The sequence below is a fragment of the Rosa rugosa genome, chromosome 3 (assembly GCF_958449725.1).
Source record: "Rosa rugosa chromosome 3, drRosRugo1.1, whole genome shotgun sequence".
NCBI classification, from domain to species: Eukaryota; Viridiplantae; Streptophyta; class Magnoliopsida; order Rosales; family Rosaceae; genus Rosa; species Rosa rugosa.
This window is the reverse complement of record NC_084822.1, coordinates 29316733-29334327: the sequence shown is the minus strand read 5'-3', so window position 1 is coordinate 29334327 and position 17595 is coordinate 29316733. Positions and strand designations below refer to the sequence as shown.

The following is a 17595-nucleotide window of genomic DNA, read 5'->3' as shown; positions in this document are numbered from 1 at the left end:
AATTAGAAGTCTATTGTCTTTTTAGCATTGGGACGACAGAAAATTGTAGTCTAAATGGCAAAACAACAACGTAAGTTAGACGAAAGTGTTGGCTAAAGCGTATAATAATAACAAATAAGTGTGGTTGGAATTACTCACAGACAATATAAAAGACATAATAAAAGACCTTTCACACAACACTTAAATGTCATACAAACCTACCCTAGAGCGACACTTAATTGTCCTCTGATGCTCTTTACGACCACATATAATTGTCGTTTAAAGTAAATTAGCACAACCTTTAATTGTTGTTGTATGAGAGAAGACACTACATATGAGTCTTCATATTTCTTATTTAAGGGCATTCAGACCACACAAATAAGTCTTGTAATATGCTTCACAGAATAGTATTTAAAAAATACTGTCATTGTTTTGTTTATCAGACAATACAAAACCGTTGTTTGAATGCTTTTAAAGAAACAGATCACAATGTTCCCAAAATGCAAAACTCATTAGACGACACATTTTTTATGTCGTCTGAATTTTCAGACGACAGAACTCTTCTGTCGTTCGATACGCCCAAGAGACGACATCGTACTAGACGACACATTTTTGTTCGTTCAGACGACAGAACAGTTCTGTCGTCTGAAGGCCTTTTTGACATAGTGTGTTGTTGTTTTACAGTACATAACTACATATATCTTGCATCATGCAATGTAAACGTAGTGTCTTGAAGTCAAAGATTAGGTAAACTCATGTTGCTAAACTTTTGGCAGTAATAGAATTAGCTCAAATGTTGAAGGATAATCACTTTGCTATTCCTGTACACCATACCTTCTATACGAAGGTACGACACTCCAAAACATACCAGGCTCAACCCTTGGTTTCACTTTGGTATCAAGACACAGGATATGGTCAATGGGTTTGGGAATACAAATTTGCCAAGAGGGGACATTGATAAATTGTATATACACAAGTTACTATTGTTTGGAAACTTGGACAACTACCAGAGTACCAGATGTACAGTGTAAGCTTCATCACCAACGTTCTTGAAACGTTTCCTGTTTCTCCTTCTTGAGATTTTTGTAGGGTTCATGAAAGAAAACAGAAAAGGCATTTGGTTCAAGATTTTCCTGTAGCATATCATAGATGTACATTGGAAGTCTCATGCAATACAAACTGATGCTATGTTATAAAAAGAAACACGAACTATTGTTTACTTGTAGTGGTTCTTCTCGATTTTTAGATAATTCATTTACATACTTGGACTAAGTTGCTTGAATCAATTACACGACTGTAATCATCAAACATGGTTGCTATTCTGATAGAGAAAAGCCAAAAAATCTTTCACAGTTTGAGAAAGATTTTTTTGGCAATTTGGAACAGTGATTGTATTGATTCAATGATTCTTTACTTGAAACATTTCCCAATAGCAGTAGCTATGTTCATGGATTATAAATGTGATACTAAATTTCATAGACATGCATAATGAAGGAACTGTAAGAGGGAGATAAGAGTTTTATGAGTTCTAGTGAAACCATAGTTTTGTACATTCATAAATACAAAGATGGCATAGCCTCTATAACATCATATTTAGCTACTGAATAGAAATATAGTAATTTTCACATCATTTTTTGTAAATTTTGATCTCCTTCCACCTTGATTCCATGTAGTTACTGGAATTAAACGGTGCTGCATACACACCACATTTGAAGTACAGGTCCCCTGGTCCCTGATCTTTCACCACAAACTTCTTAACACCGTCAATGAAAACTATGACCTTCCCTTTGTCAACATTGTGGATTATGTTTACTCTGAACCACTTATCATAGAGATCAGTATCAACTAAGTTGTATCTGTAGTATCTGAGATCTCCACCATCTCCTTCATACATCCTTAGTTGGAGAGTTGTCTCTCCCTCACTTGCACCATGAATCTGCACTATTGTAACCCCAGACGTACCACTGGGCACATATGCATAGCCTTCAAATTGCCAGATTCCAGACGAATAGTCATGTCCCTGCAAGAAAAACCGCGTACACAGGTGGCTTGTTACAATGTTATGGTGTTTCCATGGAGAGAAAGTTGATAGAGAGGTGACTTTAGCATTGCTTGTAGGATGAATTCTCTTCTAAGATAGATGGCATGTTATGTTGTCCAACTATCCATTTAAAACGTGCATATATATATATATATATTGATTATATTCAAAACAGTCGAGCGAGTGTGTGTGTGTATGTGTGTAAGAGAAAGCGAGAGATATAGATACCGATATGCGCAGTTCTGAGCGTGGTCTGGTTGGGCTATCTGGGCTGTAGGGCTTGTCATTGTTGTAGATCCAGAAACTTCGAACTCCATCTTTGTAACTGTAACGATCATCAAGGGGTTCATTGTATGGCTTTTGCAGCTTGAAGTTGTCTTCTGTTAATGGCACAAGGGTGAAGCCATCAGTAGGATCAGCACCACAAAGATAGTGGCCTTCGAAGAAGCTCAGAATGAACAAACACAACAACTTGTAGTAGAAGGAATTCATTTTCATGCAACTTGTAATGGCCAATATGGAATGTATGGGGATTTAGTCTGAGGGAAATGGATAACAACACAGAACAGAATGAGCCCTATTTATAGCAGCAACATGATACTTGCTTTCAGGTTTTCGTTATTTTCTTTTGCTGCTGCTATTTGGAATAAATTCCAATAGTTGGACTTCTATGCATGTCTTATATGAGAAATTTCAATAGAATTCTTAAATTTTACCCATCAAATATTTATAATTATAAACAGCTCCATCAGTACGTGGGTTAGTTTCCAGTAAACCTAAAGGATAGAGTGCATGTCAACTTATCTTGGGACTGTTACCCTGTCGGATCATTAAGTCCAGACCTAGCATTCATTTTCATATCATCTCTAGTTTCTTATCATTCTCCTTTTGTTTTTAGATGGACAGCACAAATAGTGGTCAATAACTTGAAAAGGAACTCCTGTCAAGCCAAAACAGCAGTCTCGCTTATCCATCTCTTTCATTTTCGTTGGTCCAATACTCATTTTATTACCCGTCAGTTGATACAACTTTGTTTTGCTGTGGACCATCCTGTCATTCGATTGCGAGACTTCTCACACCAACAATCTAATACACGATTCGATCAGTATGTAATGAATAATGACCGGCCAGATCAGTTATTTCAAGTTGTGTAATTACATCTAAGGCTGTAGTACATGCCATGTACGAAAAAATTTCACTACCAGTTTAACAACTCATGTTGTAAAAAAAAAAAAAAACTTTCGAGAAATTTTAAATACACACCACCCCAAACTACTTAATACACATCCCTATTATTTTATATTTCAAATCAGATTTTATAGATAGATTAAATGACCAAAATAGACATCTATGTAATTATGTATTAGAAGAAAAATAATAACGATCATATCTTCCTTACATTATTCTATAATTATAAACACAATGAACTTCTATAAATGACATTCTCATTTAAAACAAGAATAAAGTTAGAAACCATCTAATTTAAATTTTTCTTAAATAAATTATAATTAAATGGGGTGAGCGACCATATAATTTTGAAATTCAAAATATCAATGGCATTAAGTGTTTTTAACTTTACTCCCACGTTTTAGTTCTTTCTTTTTTTTCCTAAAAGTTTTGATTAGTTAGTTTATTATCTAATATAAAACAACACAGGTATAAAAGTTTGTAATTATTAATTTATTTGACCATCCAAATGACAACTTCGTAGTTTTGTCTTGTGGAGAAACTACTGATATAGTTTTGGTTGAATGTATGACTCAAAATTTTATACTTTTTTAATAGGGTGTTTCCGTGTTTGGTGAATGAGAACTCAAATAATACAAAACCTATTTCTAAGCATCTATTTGAAAGGAACAATATTGAATTCTTATGGATTTCCCACTAACTAACACAAGTAATTAATATGGTCAATTATATATACTAATAGGGATGTGTATTAATTAAGGTAAAAAAAAAGTTATTATTGGAGTGAAATAGGTTATCGATCATTTGAATTATTAAGTCCCCACAGGGACAATTGTATGGTGAAATTGGTAGGGTACGTTGGCTGTGGTGGGGTGATCAGATGTAGTAATATTAATGGAGATTGGGTGCATGGAATTTACGGCTAATAGTCTTCAACATAAGGGAACATGTACGTTGAACAATGGAAGAATCAGAGAGCCTCTTTCAGAGGAAGACTAAGAAGGACGCCGCCACCAAACCAGGGCCAACTTCTGCAATCCCATTCTTGTCCAGTGGCGTTCTGACGTCGCCTTGTCGGCATTGAATGCTGCCAGACGGGTGATGCTTTGGTCCATGGTCCTCTGAGTTTTGAGATGGCTTGGCCTTAGGGGTTTTGACAGTGAAGGTCGAAGTTTTCTTCAGATTGATGTAGGCTGCTTTCTGGGTGCATCGTTTCAGGAATGGAGGGCGGCGGCGGACTGGGCTCGGGTCCAAGCGAGGGGCGGCGGTGGGGCGGTTTGGAAGCGGTGGATTCCCACCTGTTTTGGTTGTGGATCTACCTATTTTTGCAGATCATTTTTCTTTCGTCCTTGGGCGGGCAACGGTGGTGACTCTTGAAGCGAAATGGAGGCGGCGGCGGTGGCGGTTTGGGTGCGGTAGGGCGGCGGCAGGTCGTGGCGGCAGGGCTATGGCAGGTCAATACTGCTGCGGTGAGTCGTGGTGGCTAGCGCTACTGGGTACACAGATTGCAAATTGTGCATTTGGAGTGAACCTAGGCCTTGCTTGTTGGGCCTAGGGCTTAGCTTTCTTTAAGTTCTGGGCCTTTATTTAATTTATTTTTTCTAATAAGTCCTTACTTTTTAGAACCCTATACTCATTAGATCTTAGTGAGCGCTAATGAGTATTAGTTACTTTGCGTACTTGCCTATAAACTATATTTTTGTCATAGTTATAAGCTGGCTTTAGTTTAGATAAGTGAGCGATAAGTTCGAATATAGACTAACTATTCTATGTATCATTGTGGTTTTACTACGAAGCCTTGTTTTGTCTATTGTAAGGCAGCGGGTGGGTATGTAATGGCCTTCTTGGTATGAGTTTTATCAATAGAGTTACCATTAATTCAAAAATGTTGAATATTAGAAAAGTAACAAAATAAACAAAAACAGAAGTATTAATTTAAGTTAGGTTAAAATTCATTTTACCTCTCTAAATTTTATACTGAAAACTGTTTATTATGTCCTTAGAGTTTGTTTTTTTTTGTTTTTTTTTTTTGAGAATACCCTAGAGTTCTAATTTGATCACATGTTACATTACACTCTTCAATTTGATCAATACCCATCAATAAACGTTTCGTGAATTTTTCCAACAATTATTGATGTGGCGAGTCCACTTGTGCCAATTTTTGTCCTTGATGATGTGAATGATGTGTTTCTTGAGTGACACACGGTCAAAAACTAGTTTAAATGAGCTCCGCACGTCAATAATTTATGAAGAAATTGATGGAATATATAAAAAATGATGATTGATATCAAATTGGAGAGTACAAGGGCATATGTGATCAAATTAGAATTTTGAGGGCACAAACGATTTTCTGTGTAAAGTTTGTTGAGAGAGTATTCAGTGCACCGACATGCAGTTGCATCAACAAAAATAGAGGGTTGGATAACATCAAGTATATTTTATATTATTAAAAAAAGATTGTCTATAAATATCAACGACTGACATCTGATGGATAGCTTGATTTACTTGCACTGCCGGTAAAATTAATTTAGCTCTTAGAGAAAAAATTATGAGTTCCATGTTTCAGAATTTCGTAAGGTTAAAAACATGTAAGATTATTAGTTTACACAATGAAGTAAATGGATTCAAGTATATATGAATCCAGCAGCATTCAGATTGCTCCAAACCGAATCTATTCATTTTGGAATATATGACTTGTTCTTTTATGATTCCGAGCAACTAACACCCGATCGTGCAGACCCGTGAATCCGTGATAGCTAGTCCAAGCATCACCAACAAGTTGCTATCATCTTTTTTTTTTAAAAAAAAACAAGTTGCTATCATGATTACATCTCTGGGCATTAACAAATGTTGTATACAAGTACTTTAATGTGTCGAACTGTCGACTAATATTCGGTTTGTTATATACGTAGTTGCATATTGATCAAATTCGATGTAAGCTTCAAAATTCGTAGCTGCAGTATATGCTGAATGAAGTTTACACACACACATATATATATATATATAACGTAAAGTCTAAAGACAATGCCATTTTGGACAAAAACACAATCGTGAGGTACATACAACTTAGATGAATATTGAATATATGCTTTTATTCGAAATGACCTAGTAATTGCCAGTTCGAGTCGTGCAAGATCTCTCCTTCAATGAGCTCGAATCGCAATATCATCATCTAAACCCTGGCCTGTTTGTAGCCATTGACGACTCATCAAATTGTTGGGAAACACGCATCAAAAAAAAAAATTGTTGGAAAACAAACCGAACATAATGTTTCACCAAAGCGCATAAATGACCACAATGATAACCAAATGACTAAGCAATTTCTTATTTCAATGACGACTCAAGTAGTAATCATTTCCAAACAATGACCCTATTGTTTTGCATCGTCCACGATCGACCATGGTCTTTACATTTCCTAAAACAACGGCAGGACTTGTCGATCTACTTTGTATGTTCTTGGGGCCATGCCTAGCTATATGATTGGTTTCGTACCGAAAGTGTTGATAAGTCTAAGATACGGTATGTGCATATTATAACCAAGATATTTCATGAAGTTGCACATAACAACAACGGGCCCGAAATTACTCAGATCAACTCCAGGCACTCCTCACACTATTGAATGTGGAGTACCATAGTCACTCTCATACAATGGAATATATAGGAACAAACCTAATTTATTGGTCACACTAATACGCAATACGATCACAGAAATTACAAGCTTAGCTAATTTAGCATTACATCTAGCTAGTAGCTAGTCTAATAAAGTACTTTATCATTTCATCAGCACTTTTTATATATTTTGATGTCTTTCCAACGTGATTCCATGTAATAGCTTATATTACGTGGAGCAGCATAAACTCCACATTTGAAGTACAAGTCGCCTGGCCCTTTATCTTTCACTTGAAATTTCCGGAGTCCATCAATATAAACAGTCACAGTCCCTCCATCCACATCATGTACAATGTTAAGTCTGAACCACTTATCGTAAAGATCAGTAGCCACCAAGTCTCCACTATAATACCTCATATCGCCATTGTAGATTCTTAGTATAATAGTGGTGGCGCCCTGAGCTGCTCCATGGATCTGTGCTACGGTTGCACCAGAGGTTCCATTTGGCACAAAGCCATACCCTTCAAATTGCCATATTCCAGATGAATAGTCGAGTCCCTACAGAAACAAATTCTTTTACCAATGAAGCAAGGGGTACTTAATTTCAGCATCTTTTTGCATAAATAATTACATGGACAGATAGTTATACGTGGACAGAATATCCATGGGCACGTACAAAGAGGGATGGAGAGAGTTTAATTTTCTCTGAATATTGCTCAGCTCATTAAATGTACAGAGTCGTTCCTCCTTATAAGTATGTCTTGACCTACAACTAAGGACTTCTCCTTATTAGAGAAATAAAAGGAAAACAAAAAAAGAAGACAAGAAAAGGGAGAAAAGATTACCAATTGTTAAGTTATGATTTGCTTGCAAAGAAGAATCTTTTACATTTAAGGAGCCAAATATTTTTCTTATCAGACACAAAAAGTTGCCCCATCTAGTGGTTTTAGAAATGTGATTCTAACTAGAAAAATACAGGTGTGCATGGAAAGTAATAACCCAAATAAATCCCCTTGGCTGATTGCTTTGATTATTTAAAAACAAAAAAGGAAACAAAAATCCATAGCAACCACTTCTTTTGAACTATAATATGCACTTGATCACTCTGAGTTCGTCATCATGAACTCCTTTTTGGAGTGTTCTAGATGATTGAAATATTTCTTTTGGTTATGTTGAAAAATAAATATCTATCTATACTATTATTAATAGAAGAGAGCTTGCTCTCCATAATTGATTTTTTTTTACCAATTTACCCTTTATATATTAAAAAACTTTGAATCAAAAATAATTAATAAGGATAATAAAGTTAATTTACAAAATAAAAAAAAATTAGAATAAAAATAGTAGAAACGTGGTGGCCAGGTTTTTATGGGGAACGCCCACTACTTTTTAATTACCTCCCCACACATTCTTGAAAACAAAAAAAAAAAAAAATCCTACACACATTGTGTGTAGGCCCATGCTAGTATTATTATTAAGAAAATAGATTTTATTAGCCAAAGTATGTGTGAAAAGACAATAAAACCCAAAGTAGGTGTGAAAATGCAATAAAACCCTTAGACTTTATATTAATTTTAAATAATTTCTAATAATTGAGTGGTAGTATGGTAAATAGAAAAATTAAAAATCATATTAAAAAAATAAAATAAATAATTTTAACTACCTATGTCTGCAATAACCACCCACAATTCAGATAACTTCTCACTTTCTTTTTTCTCAAATAATTTCTTTTTTTTTCTCAATATAATAATTATAAAAATTTTACGTATCTAGAGCATATGAGCAGAAAACTAATATATATGAATAGATACTGCCTTCCTCAAAAGATGGTAAATTTTTGTTAGTTTTCGAGATGTACCCTAATGCGAACTTCAGTGCGTGGCTGAGTTTGACTATTCGGGTTATGTGGCTTGTCATCGGCATAGACCCACAAATGCCTGACTCCATCAACATAACTGTACCGTTGCTCAAGTGGTATGTCATAGGGTTTCTGTAATTCAAAGTTGTACTCTGATAATGGGACAGAGACGAATCCATTGGTAGGATCAGGATTAGCACCACATAACTGACTGAAATATTTCAGTGAGCTAGGAAAAAGAAAAAGGAGAAGCAGATAGCAGTAGGAAACTCTCATTTGTCTAAATTGAGTCAATCTCTACTTGGTGGAGATTGAACTCGGAGTGGTGGAATATATAGGAGCATTATTAGTTAAAATATGATTTAAACTTCTTATTTTTGTTTTTAATTTAGGTTAAGTTATAGTTGTCTATATGAATGTTTTATGTATTAGAAAGAAACCTCTCCACCTAATTGGCGTCAAGCTGACTCTGTTTGCTAAAAGCTACTTGATATAGTCCAAAAGCAGTTGGGGACGTTAACTTTAATAAGAAAAGATTTATAATGAAATATAAGTTCTCTCACGCTGAATTCTATTTGTCTTATTTGGAGAGGGGGATTCGAACTTGGGACCATAGCTAACAATATAAAATGCCACTGGACTGGACTAATCTCTAGATGGTATTCATTTTCTTATGTTAATGAAATTTGCAAGTAGGTTTCATTAGTTAAGGAAATGAAGAAATTCATATCGCACCAGCAAGCTTTTAATTCTTCATTTGAACCATCTGTGGTTGTTAATCAAAGTATTGTTTCTACATTTTCAGTTATATTTCACTATTCAGTATTCTCCGATACTTTTAACGTTTAATTACGAACATATCAGCATCCCTGTAGTATAAATACCAATTAAATGAAAGCCCTTAAGTACCAAGTCAATTAAGTAACTGGAATAAAGGTAGCAGTTGGCTCTCATAACAATAATTGATAATTTAATTATTAGATTAAGGTCCTTGAGCTAACTTAAGACAAACATAAGTTCACCCTTCACTAACATAAATTATCAGACTAGGCACCCGTGAGGGGTGTGCCAGTTAATATTGTTCAATTAAAACTAATAATGTAGGTGATATCTAGAAGATGACAATGTGAAAGCATTCTGATGCTTAGTATATGCATGGTGGGTGTCAATTTTTTTTTATCACTCTTGGAAGTAATATGTTTTTAGGATCCTTGGTCTCAGGGATATAAAATAAACAATGAAGTGTTTTAGAGTACCTGGAAGAGAACTTGTCCAAGACTCGGTTCTTGGAAGTTTACTTGAGGCAGACTTACCTGCTTAACAGCATTCACAAGTTGATCTCCAAATAACATTTTGCAGCACCATCTTCAAATATACTAGCAGGTCTCCAAATTCCAAGCTATCCCCGTCTACATAGTGCTGTTGTCACTTTCATTGAGACCCAATTTGGTAACTCGATCTGAAGGCTATAAGAAAAAAAAAATAATAACAAAAAATAAAGAAGGCTTCAGGAGGGAGTGCCTTGTCCCAAGTAACATATGACAATGCCATCCCACGTTTACTTGAGGGTAAGAACAAATACAAAACATGGAATGTACGTACAAGCATATTAGGAAATAAATTTCTCAGATTAGGCATATTCCAGTATCCATCAGTAAAAGCCACAGCCTACTGCCTACATATCATCAACAATAAGCCCAGCTGTAAAATCATTTAACAGCCTAATAAAGGGAGACCAAAAATGGATGCAACTTCCCTTACAGAGCCTACAGATGAGGCCTTTTCCAATATTTCAGCACCACAAAGAATGCCTTTCCAGCTACTTGACCCTCTACTTGAAATTCTAGACTATAATCATTTTGAGCAATCCTCCTCCATGCAGATTTAGCAGTAGAGCACCATTTATATCTCTAGCTCTTCTCAAACCAAGACCACCCAAGACTCAACTCTTAGGTTTAGCAGATCCACCATCTTCCCCATTGAAATCTCACGAAAGTTTATCAAAGCTCTGCAGGTAAGCAATCATGCATCAAATTTTGCATAAGTCACAGCACCAGAAACTGGCAATAGGAAAATCAACATAAATGCAACTTCTTAATAACACTAATCAGCAGCTTCACAGTTTGTATTGAACATGTATGAAAAGAAAAAGTGACTAAACAAATCAAAGTTAATCTCCCTGCCATAAATAAAGGTCTTATTTTTCCAAGAGACAAGCCTAGCTTCGACTCAAAGTGGAAAGCAGACCCAGATATATTCCTAGCTAGATTAGGTAGAGCCAGAGACTCAAGGTCACCAGCGAAATCAGGCAGAAAATGGGTAGAGCTTAGAGTTCTCAAAGTTAACAAGCTAACCTGACATTCTTTTAAGCTGTGAATTTAGCTGACTGTCACACAACTCAGAATGAGCTATGAAATTAATATTGCCAGATAACCAAACTGCAATTGGATGTATCCTAAGCTTTGAAAAAATCAATTTCAAGCATGTTTAAGGAGCCATTTCTGCCTTTTCACATTGTAACCAATGAGTCTATAATTCTATAAAGGGGCTACATATAAGGCCAAACACCAAAACATATGCTGAAAATCAAATTCGAAACAAATTAAAGACGAAATATGATTGTGTGGTGGAAATTCAGTAATACATGAACATCATCATATCACACGATTAGTAGGACCATACCTATTTATAGGAATATTTTAGTTTCTTTCCTTTAAAATTATTTATTCATTTAAGTACACAATTATTTTCTAGATAGTTCCTTAGAAAAGTGTGGTGGAAATTCTTGTTCATCTATCATCTACATCAAATTCAGAAATAGTGAATTTGTCGATGTAAGCATAGCATTCACAGATTGTTATATATGCTTATGGTCAGCATTATTATGTGATATTAAAAATTGGTGACTCCCAAATAATTCATTCATAACTAAAGTTTCGGTACCTTTGCAGGAAGCAGTGTTAAAAGAAAACTCCATTTGTTTCGAAATAAGGATATGGCTAACACCAAACTAAACAAATTGAACAGCAAATTCAGCACCTCGGATTGAAATATAGATAACAAATTTCAAGGACTTGGGTACTTAGACTAACTCAACTGCAAGTTGTCTGATGGTAATTTTTCAAGTACTATCAAATAAATTTAATAGGAATCAAACTTCATGAGGTTTATCCACTACTGCTAATAGACATTCCAAAAGTAAGGAAGTCAGTAATAACTCTTCCAAAATCATACAAGACAGTACAGTCCCAAACTGGAGTTATATGTGTGTGTGTGTACAGTACAATCCCTCCACTATTCTTGGTCGTCTATAATTGCATACATGTGGATCATTCTTTTCTTTTCTTTATCACAAGCACACACGTACAATAAGATCAGGATCGATCACTGACTGCTTTTCTTTTCTTTATCACTCCCCCTCAAGTTGGAGCGTGAATGTCAATAACACCCCAACTTGCTAAGGTGCGAGTGGAAAGCAGGTGCTCTTAAGGGCTTTGTAAACAAATCAGCTATTTGATTTCCAGTTGGCACATACGCAGTTTTGACTTCCCCGGCCCTCTTTGAATTCTTTCACGAACAGTGTGACAATCTAATTCAATGTGCTTCGTCCGTTCATGATAAACTGGGTTTGCTGCGATGTATAAAGCAGCTTGATTGTCACAAAATAGTCTTGCTGGCTCAGGGTGTTGTACCCGTAAATCTCTCAACAAGTATCTCAACCAAGTAAGTTCACAAGCAGCTGCGGCCATAGATCGATATTCAGCTTCGGCAGATGATCTAGATACCGTAACTTGCTTCTTGCTCTTCCATGATACAAGTGACTTCCCACGCTACTAGAAAAACCTCCCATCACACACAGATTTGGTTCACACAGATATTCACACGGAGAAGCATCTGTGTGTAAAACATTGCAAACACACGGATTTTTGTGTGTACAACTATGTTCACATAATTTTCCGTGTGAAATGAAAACTAGAAGTGGGACCACGAAAATTCATACGGATTTCCGTGTGAAATTCACACGGATTTCCGTGTGAAATTCACACAGATTTCTGTGTGAATTATGGTTACACACAGACGTCCTTGTTAAAATTTATTTATGTTTTAAAAATTATTTTATTTGTGTCAGACATTCACACAGACTTCCGTATGAATTAGATTTGATACAGAAAAAAATCCGTGTGAATTTTATTTCAAAATAAAATAAAAACAACTTAACTATTTAAAATTAATAAACATGTTTATACACAACAAATTAATTCTTAAAATATGTTGTTTCACACAGATATCCGTGTGAAGTCTTTTTGATAACTCTTTGAAAATTCAAATATCCCAATTCATTAATTTCTTTCCATAAATTCTTTGTATACTACTAACTACCTTCTCCCTAGACAGTTGGATCACGACATAGCTATAAATTACTTCGTCTCGCTAGATGCATCTAATGCTATCTATTTTGGACTCGGAGATTCGGAGTGGACATCGGAACTCCATACTGAAGAATTTCAAAATTTATTTAAATTTTTTTTTTAAAATTTAAACATTTGAAACAGACCATTTCATGTCTTATTGAGGGTAAGAATGTAATATATTAAAAAAATTTGATATTTCACATAAATTTCCATATGAATCATACTTCAAAATAAAACAAAAAGCAAATTAATTACACAATTTCTATGAATGTTTATTTATATTTGACACACTATTTATTGCAGGCTTCATGTGTAAAAAAAATAAATAAATAAAAAAATAAAAAAACAAATTGTGTTCATTTTTCACACAAAAATCCATGTGAAACTGTGAATCTTTAGGGCATCTCCAACGGTTGTAGTCAAAAGCCAAAATGGCTTTGGCTTTTCCGGAAGCCTTCTCCAACCATTCATTTAGCTTAGTCATTTTGACTTCTTAGTCAAAAGTGGAGTCATTTTGACGAAGGGAGCTGGAACGAAAGCCAAATTGGCTGAGGACGGAAGAGGCTGGGCCCCAGCTGCACATGCGTTTGCGTTGGAAGATAGAGGCAACGCGTATAGGGAGACTGACTCCCATAAACGCGCAAAAGGACAAAATCACGTCCGGAGGGGGGAGAAACGCGCCTTACACGCGCAATACCTTGGCCAACACTAGGCCCCTCCAGTGACAGAAGCCGTTGGGGGTTCCAACAGTCCTCAAACCGACGGACGGGATTCATGCATGGAGAGAGAGATTTAAAATGAAAGGCCGAGATTAATTGGTTCTAAAAATCAAAAAGTAAATATATATTTACTGAATATCTAATCTGACGGTTCAAAAAAATGTTTGGATTAAAATCAACGGTTTATAATAAAGTAAATGTGTTTTAAACCAAAAAAAAATTGAAAAAATAAAAGAAAATTTTCTAAAAAATCAGAAAAATGTTTTTTGCCCGTTGGAACAGTAACTTTAACAAATTCTATAAATACCAACCCTCTTCTTCATAATTTTTCACTCCAAAACATCTCCAATCTCCTCCAAATTTCATTCTTTTTCACCATTGTTCTTCATCTAGCTAGCTTTCAATTTTTTTAGAAGATGCCTACCCCAAGACAAGAGTGTTGGAAGGATGCCGAAGATATAGCCTTGTGCATAGCTGTAGTTACCGTTGGTGAAGACGGCTCTAAGGGTACTAGTCAAGAGAAAAAAAAAGATTGTGGGAGCGTGTACATGAAGTATACGAGACTTGCAAGCCTGCCGGAGGCGTGGTTAGATTGGGAGGAGGGTGTGACGGTCGTTGGAAAAAGATTAGACCGGCATGCCAAAGATGGCGTCAAGCTCTTAACAAAGCGGCACTTCTTCGAGGAAGTGGTGATAACGCCACCGACGAGGTAATCATCCTTATTCTTGACGTTTTATTCTTATTTTTAAAATTAATTTTACCGTTATTTTAGCATGTTATGTATATTGACTTTCGTATAAATATATATAGTACATGATTAATATCTTCTTATTTATAGGTATTACAAGCTAAGTCAATATATCGTACCTTAGCTAAAGGAGAGGAGTTTGCGTTTGAGCATTGTTGGCCAATAGTAAAGGATACAAAAAAGTTTAGCAATCCTCCGGGCATGAATGTCGGTAGCTCAAGTTTTCCTACCTCTATCAACTTAGAGGATGACGGCACTCCCGCGAGTGACTCCCCAAGCTCTTCAAATGTGCATGCACGCCCCCCCAGGTCAAAAAGCTCAGAAGGCTGCTAAGAAAAAATCCAGGCAAGACGAAACAGGTGAACTCTTATTGCAAATGCAAAGGATTGCAGACCAAGGAGAGCGCGATCTCGAATACAGGCTGCGACTCAGGGAGGAGACTAAATTAGCTGAGCAGCACGCGGAAGATGCTCGCACAATGAAAGTGGATCCGTCAATTTTCACACCCAAAAAAAGGAGTTATTGGGAGAGGAAGCAAGCACAGATTATTGAGAGGGAGGAACAAAGCTCTAGTGCTGGTGCATTTCGTCAACCCTCCTTTTCTCCAGAAGAAAATACACCACATAGTGAAGATGACTCTAACTTGGACCTCTACGTGCCAGTTCAAGAGACTCAATGGATGGGGAGAAATTAGAAATATTTTATTGGTTGTACTTTTTCACTTATGTTTTTCAATTATGAAATAAAATTGTTGCTTTATTTTATAGTTAACAAATAAAAACAAAAACTTGTTTTTATCTCACTTTTATTCATAACAATAAAACACACTGCATTACAAAAGCATAAACACACTAACAATAAAATAAAACCACACAACATTACAAAGCATAAACACACAAACAATCAAACCACACAATGGCCACATTGCCAATTATTGAAAGCGTGAAAATACAATCTCTTCATCTGCGGTTCCGCTCTGCTTGCAGCTTCATGTTCCAGAGGTGATTAACCAAATCTCCTTCAAGGACTCTATGCACAATTGGACATCTAACCCCCTGGTAACGGGTCATGAACTCCTCCAGTTCAGGACGGTTGCGCTCAACCTCATGATCATCCTCATACCTCTCATATATTTGTGCTTTCCTTGGTCTGGTGGGGATATCATCGGGGTCAAAAGGCGACTCTTCATCTTCTTCACGCTCATCATCGACAATCATGTTGTGCAAAATAATGCAGGTCATCATGATGTATGATAGATCCTCTCTATCCCATCCACGGGCGGGTCCTCTTACTATTGCAAAACGAGCTTGGAGAATGCCAAAAGCCCTCTCCACGTCTTTTCTGTATGACTCCTGCATCTTTGTAAAATGAGCTTGCTCTGGCGTAATTGGATTTCTAATTGCTTTCACAAAAGATCCCCATTTAGGGTAGATCCCATCGACTAGGTAGTAGCATTGGCCATATTCTCTATCACCTACATGGTACGAAACTCGAGGAGCCTCACCTGTGCATATTTCGTTGAATAATGGAGACATTCCAAGTACATTAATGTCATTAAGAGAACCTGGAAGTCCGAAATAGGCGTGCCAAATCCAAGCATCGTATGATGCGACCGCCTCCAGAATGATTGTGGGTTTTCCCTTATAACCAGTGAAGTGCCCTTGCCATGAGGTTGGGCAGTTTTTCCACTGCCAGTGCATACAATCGAGACTTCCCACCATTTCGGGGAACCCCCTTTTGTCGGCAACATCGAGCAACCGCTGCAAATCTGCCGGAGTTGGTCGACGAAGGTAATGATCGTGGTACACATTCCAGATTGCTCTAGTAAAGTGCGACAAGATCTCCAAAGCTGTAGATTCAGCTACGTCTAGAAACTCATCACACAGGTCGGCCGGAAGCCCGTAAGCAAGCATCCTCATAGCACAAGTAAGCTTTTGTTCGGTAGACAAACCAACTTTGCCGGAGGCATCATCAGTTTGCACGAAGTACGGATCGTGGTTGGCAACATCATGCATCATTTGGTCAAACACGTGAGGTCGCATTCTGTACCTTCTGCGAAATATATCGCCCTGGAACCTGCACGGCGAAGTGAAGTATAGAGCTTTCAGTCGTCGATCCATAGCTTCTCGATCTCTTGCGATGTACTGGCGCCCGGGCTGTGAACCACCCCACTGTGATTCTTCCTCTTGGATCCTCAAGATATGAGAGGAAGCTGCCTGCATCACCAGGGCTCTTTGACGATTTCTTGTAATGGCATCTTCTTCCTCTTGCATCAGCAATTTCCGGAGCCTATTCATTGCAACAAGGAACCAAAAATATAAAATGAAAAGGAAGTTCAGAATTTCTAAGCTTCTGATATGAGAAGAGATGTGTTTGTGAATTGGTGAGCTATGATGGATTGAATGACTCCGTATTTATGGAGGGTTGGAAAAGGTTATCTGAAGATAGGATACGACACGTGGCAGATAAAAATCAAAAACGTAATCTAACCAGCCTTTCAACGACTGACACGTGGCACTAAAATCGGTATCAAAGTTTTGATAGAAAATCTTATCTTATCACGTGGTAAATAAAATCTCAACCGAGATAGAGATAAGATATCGGATCCGAATAGCATTGACACGTGGCATGAATATATATATTCCCAAAAAAAAAAAAAAAAAAAAAATTTAATCAATTAATGACGATATATTATATAACATAATTATGTATGATATATAAATTCATATTGTAGTTAATTAATTCTCTAAAATTATTAATTTATTAAATGACTTTGGCTTTTGACTAAACATGGTTGGAGATGGAAAAATTGAATGAATAGTGATGACACTAGGGGAGTCAAATTTTGCATATGGCTTTGGCTTATGACTAAATGGTTGGAGATGCTCTTATCAATAACTTTCCCCGAATTCCCATTTAACTTCATTAATTCCAGTTTAGACTTTAGATGCCTTCTCGTTTATCCTCACCAAAAACCCCAGACCTCATTCACCATGATTTCTCTCTCTAAACCCTCCCAATGGCCCTCAAACACCCAATCC

At 36.5% G+C, this 17595-nt stretch overlaps 3 protein-coding genes across 3 annotated transcripts; all 3 read right to left on the bottom strand.

The window, feature by feature from the left end:
- Positions 1 to 1505: 1505 nt before the first annotated feature.
- LOC133740949 (citrate-binding protein-like) lies at positions 1506 to 2583 on the bottom strand. Its single transcript, XM_062168885.1, has 2 exons — positions 2249 to 2583; positions 1506 to 1999 (listed from the first exon to the last, which is right to left on the bottom strand). Exons 1-2 carry the CDS (start codon positions 2516 to 2518, stop codon positions 1607 to 1609), a joined length of 663 nt encoding a protein of 220 aa, XP_062024869.1. The 5' UTR covers positions 2519 to 2583; the 3' UTR covers positions 1506 to 1606.
- Positions 2584 to 6864: 4281 nt separating this feature from the next.
- LOC133740151 (citrate-binding protein-like) lies at positions 6865 to 11284 on the bottom strand. The gene is made up of 3 exons (XM_062168069.1): positions 11030 to 11284; positions 8676 to 10683; positions 6865 to 7375 (listed from the first exon to the last, which is right to left on the bottom strand). Exons 2-3 carry the CDS (start codon positions 8949 to 8951, stop codon positions 6989 to 6991), a joined length of 663 nt encoding a protein of 220 aa, XP_062024053.1. The 5' UTR covers positions 8952 to 10683; positions 11030 to 11284; the 3' UTR covers positions 6865 to 6988.
- A 4229-nt stretch (positions 11285 to 15513) lies between these two features.
- Positions 15514 to 16851, bottom strand: LOC133737523 (uncharacterized). Its single transcript, XM_062165060.1, has one exon. It carries the CDS (start codon positions 16849 to 16851, stop codon positions 15514 to 15516), a length of 1338 nt encoding a protein of 445 aa, XP_062021044.1.
- Between the last annotated feature and the right edge of the window lie 744 nt (positions 16852 to 17595).

Coding starts and splice junctions, on each gene's coding strand:
- LOC133740949 (XM_062168885.1), bottom strand. CDS start 2,518: ATGAAAATGAATTCCTTCTACTACAAGTTGTTGTGTTTGTTCATTCTG. Junction 2,000..2,248: donor GCTCAGAACTGCGCATATCG/GTATCTATATCT, acceptor TTTTTCTTGCAG/GGACATGACTATTCGTCTGG.
- LOC133740151 (XM_062168069.1), bottom strand. CDS start 8,951: ATGAGAGTTTCCTACTGCTATCTGCTTCTCCTTTTTCTTTTTCCTAGC. Junction 7,376..8,675: donor GCACTGAAGTTCGCATTAGG/GTACATCTCGAA, acceptor TTGTTTCTGTAG/GGACTCGACTATTCATCTGG.
- LOC133737523 (XM_062165060.1), bottom strand. CDS start 16,851: ATGAATAGGCTCCGGAAATTGCTGATGCAAGAGGAAGAAGATGCCATT.